We start from the raw sequence: 17,500 nt of genomic DNA on the forward strand, positions 1-17,500 counted from the left end.
CTAAGCCTATATTTGAAGGGGACTGCAGTCTGTGAGGAGAGAGCTCAACCAGGGCCTGGTTCTTAATTATAAAATTAGTAATCATATAGTGAGTGATTAAATCAAAAGTTAAAAAGCAATAAATTAGCTTTTATACACTTTAGACTCTTAGAATTACATACACATGAACATAATATAAAATATGGATGCACTTACAATTTGAAATCCCATTTATGAAGGACTTTGGCAGGAATAATGGCAGTTTGGTTACTATGGCAAGTTGTACAGAAGTAACGACCGAGATAATGGCATAATCGGAAATGTCGACTGAGACGTTCAGATACACGCATTCCACACCCAGCACACCTCCATCCTTGAGTCCCCATTAACACAGAGCGTCTGAAAAGGTGATAAAATCAGAAAAGAGAAAATATGTAAAGAGCATCTGTGGCTTTTGTTCAGTATCCACAAGTAATATTAAATAAAGATAGTAAATTTTTTTTTTTTTTCTTAACCCATCAGCAACGGGTAAAAATTTTGTCAAGTTTACGTATGCGCCGGCTTGTTGGCGCGCACTGGCAGTTTCCTCTGTTTGCGCCCAGCTCGATCGGTAGTTTGCGAGCGACATATAGCACCTAAAAGCTTTTATTTTTCTAAAATTTATAAAAATATTAAAATTTTGAAGGTTTACCTTCACTTTAGGTGCCATTGCCTAAAATCTTTACCATATAAATGAAGCCGCTACTAGTGGAGGAAAACAACCTCCGTCCGACAAGCCAGTAGTGCGGGAATGGGCATGGCAAGATGCCCCCGGCGTATGGTCCACAACAGCCATGGCATGTACGTACGTGACACCCGACGCCAATGGGTTAAGACATAGGAACTAATTCAACCATTTTTATTCTGAAGAGAGAGAGAAAGAGAGAAAAAAAGCTTAAAAGTACTAACTTTGTGTTGGTGTGCAAGGTCAAGATAAGCTGTGGTCTTGGAGGTGCCCATTCAGAGGTGCCCCTTAGTTGTGTCTGTGGCTGCTGGATATCCTTAGGGGCACCACTGTCATCAGGACTAACTGCAACACTGGTTGGTAATGGCAGAAGCTGTAAGAGAGAAACAATTAAAGTCAAGGCTACATGTAATGTTTCCTGTCAAAAACTACTTTACAATCATTTGACAAATATGACACTTTGCTGAAAGATACAGAGAATTGGCTCCTTTGTTTGTGAATTCCCAAAGGGATACCCAAAGGTAAAAATAAGTAATAAGTAATATTTATCTTTTCCACTACCCTAGACCTATCCATTTTGGGCAACTAACTCACTCACTCTCACAAGCACATTTTTCTTCTTTGAATGATGATCATGTCTTTGAAACCTGCATTACTTCATAGCTGTTCCTAGCGGGCAAAATTCCATTATTCAGGTTCATGGCTCCATATATGCCATTCTAATAAAACAAACAAGGATGCTATAGATTATGCTATGAAAACTATCACAGACATAAAAGAAACAAAAATAAGTCCATATTCTTTTCTTATTTTCATAATCAGTGTTTACTTATCTTTGTTCTAATTTTGCATACTAACAAAACCATAATATACATAGTATAATCCCCTCACTTTACAAAGCCCTTTCTCACTTTTATATTTTTGTATATTATGACAAAGCCCATCATAGACCGTATGCTTTAGAGGTTTTGAAGGTATGAGTGAATAGTCACTAGGATCTAACATAATTTAGGCCTGAGTGTCCATTTGCTTATAAAACTATCCATTTTCCATGCTATTCCTAGTTTGGGTAAACTCTCCCTTTGCACTTCAATATCTTCAAGTTAATAAAAACCAGATTTCGTACCTTTTGCGGAGCTTCTTGTTCTGACACCAGCCATTCTAGCTCTGAGGCCTTTGGAAGTTTTTGGTCACTAAAATGTTTCAGAAGGTTGAGAGCAACATTCTCTGCTGTTAAATCACCCTTGAAAATGATGGAGTCACTCACAGAAGTCTTCCTTGAAAGAGGTAGCGTAGTCTCTTCTGTGACAAAAAAAAAAAAAAAAAATTACATCAAAATCAATGCATGTTATTTTTTTCTTACACACCACACTCAATACACTAATCATTAAGAAAAATAATCACAGTGTTAACCCATAAAAGATAAAATTCTGTATGGTAATTGTTGTTCTCAGATAAGTGCACACCAGATGAAGTAATGTACACTAGGAACAGAAAACTGGTTACAGAAATAAGGACAACTTTAATGGTAAGTAAACATACTAAAATGTACAACTTCTATTACAGATAGAAACTTTTATATTGAGACTACACACACACATAATTTCATATTCAAGAAACAAAATAAAAATGGTAACATCTACATTGCTCTGAAGAAGAGGAAGATGAAGAAGAAAGAAAATCATATTACTAAAAATTATACTGAAACTACTACAACAAGAATATATCATACCTCTATATACTGAAGACCCATTATGATCCTCCTCCTCAAAGTCTGACAGGAGATCACTCTCACTATTGTAAGTTGAACTTTGTGGGGATTCACACACACTGTTGTCTGTTGTGCCTGTTGATTAAATAATTTGTGGACTGATATAAAAAATTTGTATAAAGTTAATCAAATCAATAAGCACATAGACAAAACTAAGAATATGAAACAAACATTTCATTATATAAACCAGAACAATGAAAAAACACCATAATGGTAATCATGATAAATATTAAAGTAACCATATGAGTATAAGACACTACAAAGCAACAATCAACACAAGAAACTAAATATTATATATAAACCTACATGACATACTTTCAACTTTCAAAGGTTGACTCCGGACCCATCTTTGTGGATCAGAAGTAGATTCTGTAAGTGTGTTTGTAGATGGTGAAGCAGAAACTGCAGTCCCTGAGAGTTTCTGGCGGCGCTTTTCCCTTATGCGAGCTTGTAGATTACGAATCTCCTCATCACTGTCCTCGGCCGTGATGGGGTTTGTATTTATATCCCGAGTCCAAGCATCAAATTGCATCTGCATCAAGAATGAAAAGACCAATTTATGACTGTTTTTTTTTCTACTCATGGAATATTAATTTAGAACATAATTAAGTTTGAAAATAAACTCCTATAGTCTTGGTTTCTCAGTTACAATAATCCCCTTAAATTTAAATAAAACTAACAAACAATTAAATATATCATAAATATTACTGTTTTCAAGGAAACAAATCTTTACTCATGAAATACAACTAATAAAAGACTACCTGTGTTAAAGCAGCAATCACAGCTTCAGAGATATTGAAATGAGCATTTTCTCTGTCAAGTTCTGCATATGGCTTATGAAATTCCTTTGAAGACAGAAATCCAATGAGACTTTGGCCAGGCTGTGGCCGAGGGAAGAACCCATAATCTGCAGCTGGAGTAATACTTTGGCCTCCATCTTCCATAAATCTCTTGCGAACTGGATTTGGCAGTATTGAACCAACATCTTCCTTGCTTCCCCCATTTTTCCCTGGTACTCCTGACTCTAGAGTTGGTTCAGTATTGGAAGTAGAAAGTCTTAATTTTCCAACCAGTTCTTGAGCTCCATCTGATCTTGAACGCCCGTGAGTCTTCTTCTTTGATTTGGTAATCTCTGGGATTTCCAAGTTTGAGGGTTTGGAGACTCTGCCTGGTGCACTAAAGGCTATGCCATCAGTGGTGTCTGGATGAAGAGCTGCTGTCACTGGTGTTGATGTCATATGTGGAACAACACTGCTGACTTGATCTGAGATTTGGAGAGTTCTTTCAGGTTTGTTTATTTTGGAAGTTTGTGATACCAGCTCTGATGACGGATCCAAAGTGGAATGATGAGGAAGTGATGATGATTCTGGATTATTTTGTCCTTTGGACGGCAGATCTGCAACAAAGGTTTCAGATACTTTTTCCTGGGAGCCCTTTTGTTCTTCTATTCCCTGAGTTTCATCAGCCATTAAAATGCCACGACTGTCTACTAACAATTTCACAGACAATCCTGAACGCTGCTGAGAAGGTGTGAGTCGTCTTCTACGTCTTGAGGCTTGAGGCACAGACCCATCTGTGGTGTCCTCACTATCCTGGTCACTATCTGCAGGTGCTGACATCATTCGCCAACTGCTAGCTCGACGGCGGAGTTGCGGTGTCCTGAATCCAAGACCAGCTCTCTGATTATGTAAAGAATATAATGAGGAAGCCTCTCCTTCACTAGCAGTATTCTCTCCTCCATAGTCAACTTGCAATAAACTTGGAGAAATATTGCTTCTAGGACCACTTCCACTATCGCTTATATCATGGAACTGCTGAATGACTAATGGCTGAGGACTTACTGAGTCCTTTGGTCTTGCTCCAGTTCCATTTACACTTTCAGCTGGAGATTTTCCTTGGACAAGCTTGGCTATTGTTGAACTAGATATTTCAGAAATATCTTTGTTGCTGAATGATGGAGGGTGACTTACAGGGCTTGTTGCAGGCCAGTCAGAGCTCCCTGAGCTGCCATCCGGACTCTCTCTGGTCATGAGAGTTATGTTGCGGTCCTCCTGCTGGTCTTTCCTCACTGGCTGTTCCCAGGGATGAAACTGTCCCTTAGGGAAGACCTTGATGGATGCCTCTGATTTTCCTCTTCGCAAAGGCACAAAGTTATCATTTGGGAACAGCCTCCGACTGCAAGTTCTGTTAATATTTACAGGATTGGTTACATATTTACTAGCAGCTCTATCATTCTTGGGAGTCTCAACAAACCCTCTTTCTCCTCTCCTCTTTTCATCGTCACTTTGAGAAGGCCACATAGGAGACCAGTTCCTATCAGTTATGGGACTGGTTGGTAAGGATGATGCATCTCTTTTTTCTGGGCTTTTATTTTTCTTTTCCAGTGAATGACCATCTAATAAGTGTCGAGGTAAACCAGAAGGCCTGCGATGAATAGACTCGACTGCAGTACCAAGAGACATCCATTGTGTTCCTACTAACTGTGAAAAGAAAGATGAAAATAAGATTATTATTAATATAATAACAAACAGGCCAACACTGCAGGAAAGTAATAAGCAATGTAAAACAATAATAACTCAATATCCTGAGAATGAACTAAGATGCATTCCATATCTTACTCCTGATCAATGTGTATGGGTGTGGTGCAATAAAATGAAATGGTATGTTTTAAAGCACAATAGAATATTTTCCAATAACAGTAAAAGAAAACGATAATGTTCAAATTCAACCATCAAAAGTAAATATTTTCTTTGTGTGTGACATTTGAGTGTCTTTGACCAAAACCACTTATTGAAGGTATAGGTTCTCCATTATCAATACATCACTAACTGCCTATCTAAACAAAATTCCTAAACAAAGAAATAGAATATTGTGTTATATAATGAAAATACTTAGAGAAGTACAATTGAAATACAAGTAACCATTAAGGCTATTCTGCAAATAACAAACATGAAACGAAAAGAATATTACATAAAGAAACAACTGCAAATGCATGCTTTCTTGCTTTGTGGATATTTGTAAAAGTTTACCTTCAGTTACTATAAATAATGGTGCAAAATATAATATCATGTAATATTCTAAAGGCTTTTTATGGAGCCACTGTTACATAGATATACTGTAAAGAATTCAAGTGGCAGTGTTTTCACACCTTTTTTACATTAAAAGCAAAAAGAAAAAGAGAAGGAAGGAAGGAGGGAAGTAGGAAGGGAGAATAAAATTCTTTGTAAAAAGGGTGCTAAAAAAATTATTTCCCTTTGATAAAAAAACATGAAAATCTACATAAACCAAGACTTGCAATCAATATATCTCTATGACCTTTGCTCCAAGAAAGGATCAAATCGGTCAAAATAGGTTTTGTCGGCAACACAACAGAGGGAACCTTCACAAGCACAACACTACCTTGAACTATCCATACAAACATTAAGGCATCAAACTATGCTCACCAATTTTGGATCTATGTCTGCTAAAAGGTCTTGTGAATTTTCTTCTAAGGCTTGAAGACATTTAATAACGGCTCCAGTATGAGCAGGTGAACATAATAAGGCCCAGGGTTGGTAGTGTTTCTTTACATAATCCCTGAAAATGAGCATTAAATGTGAATTAATTTAAAATCATAAGAACTGTTTAAAAAATACTTGGGTTTATGATATAGTTCTTAAAGCACTGATTAATTTGTTTTACTCATTACTGATACCAGAATAAGGAATCATTATAAGCATAAGGAATAACAACAATGATGATAATAATACCATTATCAATATATATAACAAAGTTATCAAAATAAAGATGATGAAGAACAAGAATAAAAAATAAGAATAAGAACAAAAATAAAAACAAGAACTATAAAACAAGAATGAGAGTAAAACAGAATTACAAAATATATGCTTGAGTTTTAAACATGAAAATCTTACTTGTCAATAGTTAAAGCTGCAACCTTTGCTGCCAATTGAAGCTTTTGCAGGGAAGAACGGATCCACTCATCAGCCGGCTTGGAAACAGTAGAGACTTCCACATATGGCCCCAACACTGGACTGAGTACCCGCAGTCCAACCACAAAGGGCCATATATCTGCATTACCCTGCAAGTTAAATATTTCATATCGTATATTCTTTAATCAAATCTGATGATAGGCCCCTTACTTTCTTTAAAAAGTGGGTTGGATGGACACTCACTTAATTACCTAAGACTCTACTAACCATAGATTTCAATATTGTTAATCATCTCATGCAATAACACTGGTTACAGTTGTTTGCTTTAAAAAATGCTACTTCTGGAAGCTTTATTCTTCCTAAAATCAATCATTTAAAAGGTATAATGCAAGAAATCATTATGGGACATTCTTAAAATAAGTACTATTTCAAACACTATTGAATCAAATCTGGTATATGATGACAAATAACTACTGATAAAAAATCACACATCATATTTACCTGAGTATCAGAATGTATACAACCATGATAAAAAATATTTTTTGTTGCCTCGTATATCCTCTGGAAGCCTCCATATACCTACAGAAAAGAACAAAGGAAAATAAATAAATAAATCCAGGCTCTCTGATGCACTTTCTGGGTTTTCCTATGACCTTATAAAAGTTTTTTGTTTACCAAAGATCACTATTGCTATACAGTAAGTATTTTTCCTTTTAAATATTATAATTTATACAATTTTCATTCTGATGTCTCCAAGCATAGCTATAACATACAAAATTACTACTTTGGACAATTTCTAGTTCTAATTTGATATCTTGCAGCAAATATTTTTTGCTGTTGTAAACCATATGCTCTCACACCTTTCTACTCCCATCTTTATGATTTATCTGGTGGCTAAAACCAAATTTAAAATTGTAGAATGTGAACTTTGTTTGTTACATATTCAGAATCACTGATTTATATCCCTTTTGGTAAGGCTATGTACCTTCTTCTTGATCATTACTTTCAACATGTAAGATCCCTCAATTTACAACTATTCAATAAACCTTAACCTCTTGTAAATGTAAAAATAGAAAAAAGGGACATATGCTTGTCCAGATCACTCTGCATACCTGATAAATACATCAGAAACTAAGCATAGATTTTTTTTTCATGATTAACATCATCTTGTGGAAACAATGAACTTTTTTTATAAAATCACGCAAAGCTTTTCACACGTAGAGGTGATCCACAGCCTACTTAGGAGTTTCAGTATTATTATGCAGTTTTTAACCCAGCCTAAACACCAAGTCAGGAATGAAACCAAATGGGAAGCTGGTTAGCAAGTGACCAAAAATGAGTTTAGCTAGTAGAACCTTGACTTTAGCAACTTATTGTTAAGCCTTATGATCTTGATAACACTGCAGTCCCATCATGGAAAAATCTGGGTCAAGGGCTGGGTGACGCGAACATACCGTCATCAGACAAAATGGCCATGTGATGCAAACTTGCCATCATCAGCAAAGGCCTGGGTGATGGAAAAGACTCCCCATGAGGACACAAACTTCTTGGAGTGTGATTAAACTCATTTGATGCTTAGAAAGAGGCTTCTGCATTATTCCCATCAATAAATGAAAGTGGAAGGTAAGGTGCATAAGCTGTGACTGTTAGAGTGTCGGCTCCGGGGAGGACACCATTTCCATGCTCTGCATCATATTCCTGGCCGATGTGATCGGCAGCACAGGTTGTATCATGGAAAATTGAAAACTACAAATAATAAGATATATGACACAAATAACCAAATGTTAAATATTTATTTTTTCTTGCACTGAGTTATGATATGGAGTCTGTGCAAGGAAATTATCTATTACCATCTAGATAAAGTAAATCAAAAGACAAATATGGACATTAGAAAATGGCAAAAAAACTAGAAAAGTTAATACAAAATGACTTTGCAAAAGGGAGGCACAGAGTCTTATTACCACTCAAGAGTGTTTGTGCGCCTAGCTACACGCTGCATACCCAGGATATTGCCCACTTTCATAACCTGCTGCCAGTATTTTCTGCACTGTGATTTCCATGACGCAACCAGATCCAACGGGTTAAATGAAGAACAGTCCAAGAACACACACATTTGATGTTCTTTGACATTAGCCAATGATGATAGCAATGAAGCTAGAACAGTCACATGATACTGTGCCCTATCAAGGTGGAATTTAAACTGTTGGCATTCTATTGGATTAAAGCAAGAAAGTCATGCTTTAATCCATTCTTGAGTCTTAAAAAATTTGAATTAGTTTGATCAAGATATCATATTCTATTTACTGACTTCCTTAACATTTTATAATCAAATAAAGAAGCAGTTCAAGGTATAATTTCCTGGGGTAATTCCTTACAATGCACATTCGCCAGAGACTAAGTCCTCAACCCCATGTAACAATCTTTTCAACAATTTAACCCAGAAAATCTTATTTTCGGCTTGAAAATGTACCATTGCTAGTGGGATAAGTTGCCATGACTGGGTGTACTGTCCAAGGGAAGGTTGCTGGGGGGCTTTGCCCCTCTTGCATTGTTTTCATTTCAGTATGCACAGCAAGATCAAGAGCTGAAACTCAGGAGGACTGAGTGGACTTATGCTTTGAGCAGCGCTTTCCAAGATCTTTTTCCTTTATTTGTGGGGTTACCGTTCGGGTTTGCAGAACATTTCTTGTACAAACAACCGCAACAACTTTTTCTTAAAGAGTATCACTTCAACTAGGTTAGTGCATCCATTCAGGAAAGATTAACCATCCACCAAAAAATACTTAGTGAAGTCTTGCTGACCATCGATAGTGTGCCAAAGGTAAAAATTTGACAGTAATCACTAGACTGCAATGATCACTAAATGTATTTGCTCACCCACAACCAGTCTTCATAACTGAGGTATGCAGTCGGACAAAATGCCACACTACCAAAAAGGAAATATTTTATGTTTCTGTGGTATATTTCTTGAAATCTCAAAAAGCCTTGAAGCTCATTTACAGAGATTTAATAAGGAGATTTCAAAAAAGCTGGAAAATTACAGTCAATGAATAAAACACTGCTATCTTGGTCTCTTATGATGTGTTCGAAACTCTTTGTCCAACTAATTGGACAAGTTGGTAAAGATGCTATGATTTCCTGGACAAGTTGTTTATCTCACCCTACTTCGCAAATGGGTGAGCATGACGTCACAATAGCATTTTCATATAAACAATGACAGTTGCAAGCAACCACAATATATAGGTAGGTAATCTTATGGCCCATTGTTATTGTTATCAAAGAGTTTTAGTGTTTGTCAGTGGAAGGCAAGTTACCTATGATAAAATAGTGAATGTTTATATTTGACCTGGTTGTATTGTGGACAATAAAGGCCTCAGAGGTTCTGAACACAGCCTTGCTGTCCTGCTGTTCTGAACGAGCAAGAGGAGTTCCAAACGCTGCATTAGGGGTTAAAGATTAAACCCATTTACGACAGGTGTCCCATATATGAGACACCCAGAAAAATAAACATCGCCGGGCGTCCCGCCAGTGTGACGTTGGATCGGAGCTCACGCTCCAATTATGTCGCAGGCCGTGGCTGGCGCACAGGCAGATTCCGAGCAGGTCCCACATCTGTTGACATGTTTTCTAATTTTGCTGATCAATGAAGCCAGAGATCATAAAAAGGTTTTAGATTTTCTATGAAACTGGCAATCAGATACTGTATGTGGCCTATTTTCATATTATGAAGATTGCAAAACCTCTAAACCCCACTTCCCCCTTTACTGTTGGGGATATAATTCTGACATAAATGGATTGTAACCAAGGTTAAATTAAAATTCATTTGAATTTTGATGCAAATCAGCAGAAGATCATTCTACTATCACTAGATTTCATATCTGTCCAAAACTGCAATATCATCCAAATAGCATACCTTAATAATCTGTCTCTCAACCCTAATGATCCAGGTGACGTGACCATTGCCTCAAGGAAAAATCTGGGTGAAGGGCCAGGTGACACAAACTTGCCATCATGAGCGAAGGCCAGGATGATGGAAAAGACTCGCCATGAGTGCACAAACTTTTCGGAGTGTGATTAGACTCATTTGGTGTTTAGAGGAGGGCCTTTGCATTATTTCTATCAATAAATGAGTGTGGAATGTAAAGTGTGTAAGCTGTGACTGGAAGTGTGCTGGCTCCTGGCATGATGCTTCCTTTTTAAGGGGACCATCTCTAAATTGAGGGGTACCCATTAGGGTGGGTGATGTCCCCTGCAATTATGTCATGAAAGAAAAAAAGAAAAAAAAAAATCAATGAATTCCTACATCTATGCAGGCATTTTGGAAAATTCTATTTAGTTTCCTCAAAAAAAAAATATATATATATATTTTTTTTATTCATACAAAAATGGAAGCAAATAATAATTAAAAAAAGAAAAAAAAAGAAAGAAAGAACAAAAAAAAAGTGTTGTCTATGCATTTTTAAGAGATTTACAGACATATTCAAAAATTTAATTGGTTAAGAGCTCTAGGACAAGGGACCAACCAAAGCTCAAAAAAAAAAAAAAAAAAAAAAAAAAAAAGGAAACAAAAAGGTGGGTATTTGAACTCCATTTTTTGTATTATTTGATTTATGAATCTTTACCACTTCATTGCCGTAGAAACTTCAATTTTTTTTTTTTTTTTTTTTTTTTAATACACGGTTTTGTGCAAATATATGATCACTAGTCTCTGAGTTATAGAAACAAACAAAGAAATGTCTCCCATCAAAATGGGCAACTCCAGACCCAAGGCAACATGACCATTATATAAGATCAGTTATTTCTTGTTTTATACCTCTTTTACTAATGTTTTCAGGAGTATACATTTGTTTAAATGTGTAAAATAATGTAAAGGTACATGTACTTGCATGTGTATATGCATATATATGCATGTTAGAAATAACTGTTCAGAAAACATTGATACATCAAAAATATTTTGAAATACTAATCACTTATATTATCGTGGACACTTCATCTTGTGACATAAAAATAGGTATCATATATTTATAGGCCTACCGTTGGAGTTTATATCATACACTGTCTGTTCATTTATTTTATTTCATAAAATGAATTTATAATTACATAATGATGTTTAACAGATTATTTAGTTTCAAATGAAAGCACACACTTAAAATTATTGCATTCAGAAAAGTCTTAAGTGGTGGCGATGCTTGGAACTCTGTTGGCTGGGTCCCTCTAAGATGGCCATTGATGCAGGTGAGCACCCAGCCCATATAAATATCTATTTTTTGCAAATTTATTTTCAGAGATACAGACTTGTAACTGCTCAAGAATTATAATCAAACCCTAAACATACTTGCATAATGAATATGTCAAAATCAAATCATATCTACTTTAATTTATGGGAAAGAAATTTGAAAAATTGCATAATTTTATTTAATTTTTCTTAATTTCTCCATATTATAAATCTTTCACTTTGGGAAGAAACTGCCATAATAAGACATTTTTATCTTCCTGTGATCCAGTTCAATAGGTAATGTCATAATACAATGCATCATATTCACACCTGTAGAGCAAGAGTGCAGAAGGGTGAAAATGGCTGACAGTTGCAATGAGACTCAGGATTCTGGCCTCGTGCACTGCCTAAATTTTTATTTATGGGAGTTTATATTCACATGGGTAATTCTGCACTCGTATACAAATATGAAACTAAACATAACACATTTTCGACCACTCCGACTCAAAATCCCCTCCCCCCACCACCACCACCAGGGACGGTTCCCTTAATCACTTTTTTTGGCATTTGGGGCTCTTGATGGGTTCAGATTTCAAACTGGGATAGTTACTAAAGTTTATTTCTTTTTTGTTGCCACCATATAGGCTTAAGAATAACCCAGAATCAATGCAACACTGGAAATGCAACATTTCTCTCTGGCCTTCTGACACGTAATGGCTGGTGAGCTGTCGAACCTCGTGTGTGATGACTAAAAGTCTGAAACACACGATACGTAGATCATTCTAAAAAAATGTACAGATAAATCTTATAACACGTAAAATAAGTGTAATAACTTTAACCCATTACTGCTGGTATATTTTGAAGTAGAAAATAAAAGATTCTGGGCAGCTACAAAATCCGCGCGGCCCACTGCTGCGTCGGAGCGCGAACCCCAATACAGTGTCACACTAGCGGGACGCCTGGTAATGTTTATTTTTTCGGGTGTCTCATATGTGGGACACTTTTCATTACTAGGTTAATAAAACTTTAAAAGCATAAATGTGTAACAGCAGACACTGATAATTAGCAAATTATAAATTCGACAAGAACATGGTAAAGCATGAACTACTTGGAATATCACAGTAATACGTTATGCAGTCAGTGTTTTGTTCTTCCAGGCAAGGTAAAGAAGATGAGCTACTTAGACTCTTGAGTGTTGCTATGCAGGGGATATTTTTGTCATTTAGTGGTGAATATTAGGCCGGTGCAACTTAAACTATTTCTTACACTCTAAAAGATGCCGTCCATTTCCCTCTGTATCCATGTGTTGCTAAAAGTAACCTATACCACCAGATCCAATGGGTTATTGACCACAGACATAAGGTGCTCTCTGAAGTGGGTCAATAAGACAAGGCCTAGAAATTGGAGTCATTCAAGGCTAACACACTAACCTACCATTTGAGTTTCATAGTTCTAATCAACATTAAATACTTCAATCAGAACTTGCAATATGTCCTTACCATCATTCTGCATAGCATCAATATATCTTACATATACCAGTTCATTTAATTCATGACAGTTCTGCTTATATAATTCTCTACCTTACCTGCCACACATGTTTTGGTCTTGAAGTTAATACAGCTCCCACGGTATTCACAAGATCTGAGAGCAACGTTCTAATGGCCACACACTGATCCCTGATGGCAACACTGGGCACGTTGCCATGTTGCCAGTCCTCAGTCCTATGGCCACATGCACAGGAGCGGTGTTTAGGATGGGCACAGTGTGGTTCTTTGACACCCTCTGTCATGGTCTGCAGCTTGCCAGAATCACTGTTGCGAGATGAACACGTCAATTAATATCATAGGAATTAGTACAGTTGCTTGTCAGTCGTGGGCACAATACACTTCTCCCTTTCCTTTTTCATGCGTGTAACTCGTTCCATCCATGTTATATTTCTGTATCATATCTTTCACGTAGACACTGATCAATTACTTCCAACTCTACTATCCTCTGAGTAGCTACTGAACTTATGTTGACATTTTATCAATAAATCTACTATAAATTATTCTAAATATGTACGAAAAAGATAAAAATCCCTGAGACTCACTCTTTGTTGCGTTGGACGTCAAACTCGTCAGCTGATCCGTGTTTGGTCGGTTGTGGTCCGATGCGGGTTTTTTGGTATTCAACTCGTGTGACTTTTTTTTTTTTTTTACTTTTTGATAGATGATATACGGACTTAGCTTGTATATAGAGAGGGATGAGTTAAGGGTTAAAATGCGAATTCATTAATCTTTGAGTAATTTAGGTTTATATTCCACTCACATTTAGTCATATGATTTTATGGTGTACCGTACGCACGGGTAATTAAATTAAATTCGCCATCGTTTAAAACATTATCTAATCAAGAATGTATATATGATCGATATCACTCGTTTCAAATAAGATAAAACTTGTTATTTTGACAACAGCTTACCAATTGCAAAACGTGCACAACGCAAACGAAGTGTACACTGCAACTGCCGCCTGTTCTTTGTCACATGCCATAACCTTGTAGTGTCCATAAGGTTGGAAATCTCTGATTCAGTCACCGGATATTATATCAACACTTCCGGAGTGATAGTTCTTCATTCAACACTTTTATGTTGTGTTTGTCCATCTGTTTCTTTAGCATTCGTAACAACTTTATTATCTGCCTTTTATTAAATACATTAATTTTCCGCTTTTCTTGCAAGATGACACACGGTTTTATTATAAAAGGAAAGATTTATGTAGGAATTCAATATAAAAACCGATGATAAGAATCTGTAGCGAATTCGTGCAAGAGTTGTAGGGTAACTTCCGTTCCAGGAAACACCAACTGGAACGGAACAGATGATTCCCTCGCTTTCCTCTTCTGATTGGAATGTATATTATATAAAAGTATTTCAGTGGAACAAACTGTAATATTTTCAGTTTTTTTTTAATTTATGCAATTATATGAATAAAGATGCGTGCATTGCGATGGGGGTGACTTGCCAAGATAAATGTTGCCGGTGTATTAAAGGTCAGCTATGTCAAAAAGTAAGCAATTCCCCTGAGATTTTAGAATCTTACTAACGGATAAAAAAAGACACTAAATAAGGGTTGTTTTGGATTTATTTGAAGCGGTAAGATGTAGTAAATTTCTTTAAAAAAAAAAAACAGATGCAAGATGAAAAATCATTAGCACTTGCATATTCTCTCTCTCTCTCTCTCTCTCTCTCTCTCTCTCTCTCTCTCTCTCTCTCACACACACACACACACACACACACACACACACACACACACACACACACACACACACACACACACACACACACACACACACACCACAAACGCGCGCGCTTGCATATCCCAAAGACTTGTTCGTTATACAGCTTCCGAGCATTCAAATAAAAGAGCGAATTGGCCTGTTTCTCTACATGTTAATCTACAGGAGACCCGGCAGCCTGTTGTTTTCCAAGTACGGGAAACCACAAGAGGTACTTCATCTGTTTCTTCTCGGCCTACAATAGAAGGGGGAAAAGGGAGGTTCCGTCATTGGCTTATTCTTCAAAGCGTTCAGGATAAACAACCACGGGTTCCTGGAGGAAATTCGACTCCTCGATCACTTTCCAGGGGGACTTAATTACTCTCGCGATTCACTTTCCCAACTAACACGTAAGACATACAGAAAAAGAAGGAAAAGGAGTAAAAAGGACAGCCCTCGAAACGAGGATAATCTTTCTACACGATGACAGAGCATCTGGTGGTCTATGCAGCCAAGGAAGCCACCATTTCAGAATAAATCAGCGCCATTGTTACAGAAATGAGGTTAGACACAGTAGACCTCTTAGCTAGTGTGTGGTAAACTTTTAGCCCGCGGTGGCTGCGACAAAGTATACATAGGAATCGACCAGCACTATTGTGTCCTCCGACGCCATATGAAGAGTACCGGGACGTAGTCCAACTCGCCCCACTTTTCAGCGAGTAATTTTCATACAAAACGGGTATGACTTATTACCACACCGGACCCAACCAGCGGACATAACCGGAGTATTTTAGGCATAACATAACCTATCCTATCTTAACCAACCTAACCTAACCTGTCCCAACCAACCAAACCTACCCTTACCTACCCATAAACTAAGGCTTCACACTGTGAAGTCAGGGTAATTTACTTTGCTGGGAAAAGGATAGAAACTTGGGTGAATTGGTAAAAAATGGGTCGAATTATTCATCGGAATAGGGCGAATTGGATCTACCCCGAGCACCGTCGTTGTTCATGTTAACGATGGCCATCTTCCCATATGGTCCCACGCCTCCATCAGTGAACATCGGCCCTACGACAAAGGGAGATGTTTGAAGCGTCGTTAATACAATCAACAATCTACTTAAACCCCCCGACTTATTTAGAGCCACGAACTATTCAAGGTCGTCTCCCGCCTGATCACCGATATAACTAGACAGCAACAGATGTGTCTCGATGTGTCTCTTGCTCATTTTGTCGTCAAGAAGCAGTATAGCAAAAAGACCTACAACATATTCGCGTGTTTCCCTGCTTTTCCCACTGAATGCGTGTGTAAGAATGCTTTTACATACGTAGAGAGAGACAGAGAAAATTCATATTCATTTACATCTCTTAAGTAACTGCACTCTTGGCAACCACATAGCATCGGTGAGACAATACCTTCCTCACGACTCATCTCCGGAATAGAAAGTATGACTCATAGTACATCAAGTCATGGTTCAACTCTCGGTTCGTCTTTTATCTAACAGGATAAGGCCCAGGACATCATTTGAGTGTAAAGTCAGGTTTGGTTATTTAATGCACCTACCATCATGCTAGACTAAATGCACTGTTTGTCTTATAAACGATTTATATTTCTGTTAATGTCTTGTAATTATTATTATTATTATTATTATTATTATTATTATTATTATTATTATTATTTTCGTTCGTCAGCAAAATCTTACAAAACAGATTGTGTTGAACTGCAATGGGTGGACTGTTCAAAAGCCCACGGCCTAGCAGATTTTATATTGGTGGGATCTGGTTCTGCATACGGGTTGTGATAGTTGTAAGAATCTCATTCTCTCTCTCTCTCTCTCTCTCTCTCTCTCTCTCTCTCTCCCTCTCTCTCTCTCTCTCTCTCTCTCTCTCTCTCTCTCTCTCTCTCTCTCTCTCTCTCTCTCTCTCTCTCACACACACACACACACACACACACAGACACACACACACACACACACACACACACACACACACACACACACACACACACACACACACACACACACACACACACACACACACACACACGCACGCACGCGCACACACGCACGCACACTTACGACATACTGATTTTTAGCTGTTTGCGGAGATTTGAATGGGACGCAATCACACACACACACGCGTGCGCGCGCACTCACACACACACACACACACACACACACACTACAACAGAGTCAGGGAGAGAGAAGGAATGTTGTTTCATAATAGTTACTTAATTCTCCGTTGTTTCATCACGTTTCTATACCTATACGGCTCCTCAGGCCTAAGCTTGGTCACCATGGAATCATTTATTATCTTTAAGAAAGAGCTTAATGTTAATTATCATCATTAATGTCATTAATGTTAGAAGAATAGAAATAATGGCAATAATAACGATAATTTCTATGATCATATTGATAAAGATAATGATAATAATTATGATAATAATAACAATGATAATGACAATGTTAATGATGATATTGATAATGATAATGGTAATAATGATAATGATACAGTAACAATGATAATGGTAATAATATCAGTAATAATAATAATGATAATGGTAATAGTAATTGCAGAATAGTAACATTAACAGCAATAATTATAATAGTGGTGGAAAGGATAATAA

The 17,500-nt window shown here is 37.1% G+C and overlaps 1 protein-coding gene across 3 annotated transcripts in view; it reads right to left on the minus strand.

Moving 5' to 3' along the window:
* The window catches only part of Rubicon (run domain Beclin-1-interacting and cysteine-rich domain-containing protein rubicon), a 16,888-nt gene extending 2,681 nt beyond the window's left edge, over positions 1-14,207 (minus strand). Inside the window, exons 1-12 of one of the 3 annotated variants that reach the window (XM_070129853.1) lie at positions 14,077-14,207; positions 13,708-13,843; positions 13,204-13,429; positions 6,905-6,982; positions 6,386-6,552; positions 5,918-6,050; positions 3,236-4,954; positions 2,790-3,006; positions 2,436-2,549; positions 1,830-2,005; positions 928-1,076; positions 196-378 (exon numbers count right to left, since the gene is read on the minus strand). In XM_070129853.1, the coding sequence (XP_069985954.1) occupies positions 196-378; positions 928-1,076; positions 1,830-2,005; positions 2,436-2,549; positions 2,790-3,006; positions 3,236-4,954; positions 5,918-6,050; positions 6,386-6,552; positions 6,905-6,982; positions 13,204-13,429; positions 13,708-13,843; positions 14,077-14,164 (3,386 nt within the window). In that variant the 5' untranslated portion in view covers positions 14,165-14,207. Of the gene's footprint in view, positions 1-195; positions 379-927; positions 1,077-1,829; positions 2,006-2,435; positions 2,550-2,780; positions 3,007-3,235; positions 4,955-5,917; positions 6,051-6,385; positions 6,553-6,904; positions 6,983-13,203; positions 13,430-13,707 lie in introns of all 3 variants that reach the window. The other 2 variants (XM_070129852.1, XM_070129854.1) reach the window with 2 other exon arrangements.
* Positions 14,208-17,500: the final 3,293 nt, after the last annotated feature.

The sequence above is a fragment of the Penaeus vannamei genome, chromosome 14 (assembly GCF_042767895.1).
Source record: "Penaeus vannamei isolate JL-2024 chromosome 14, ASM4276789v1, whole genome shotgun sequence".
Classification (NCBI taxonomy): Eukaryota; Metazoa; Arthropoda; class Malacostraca; order Decapoda; family Penaeidae; genus Penaeus; species Penaeus vannamei.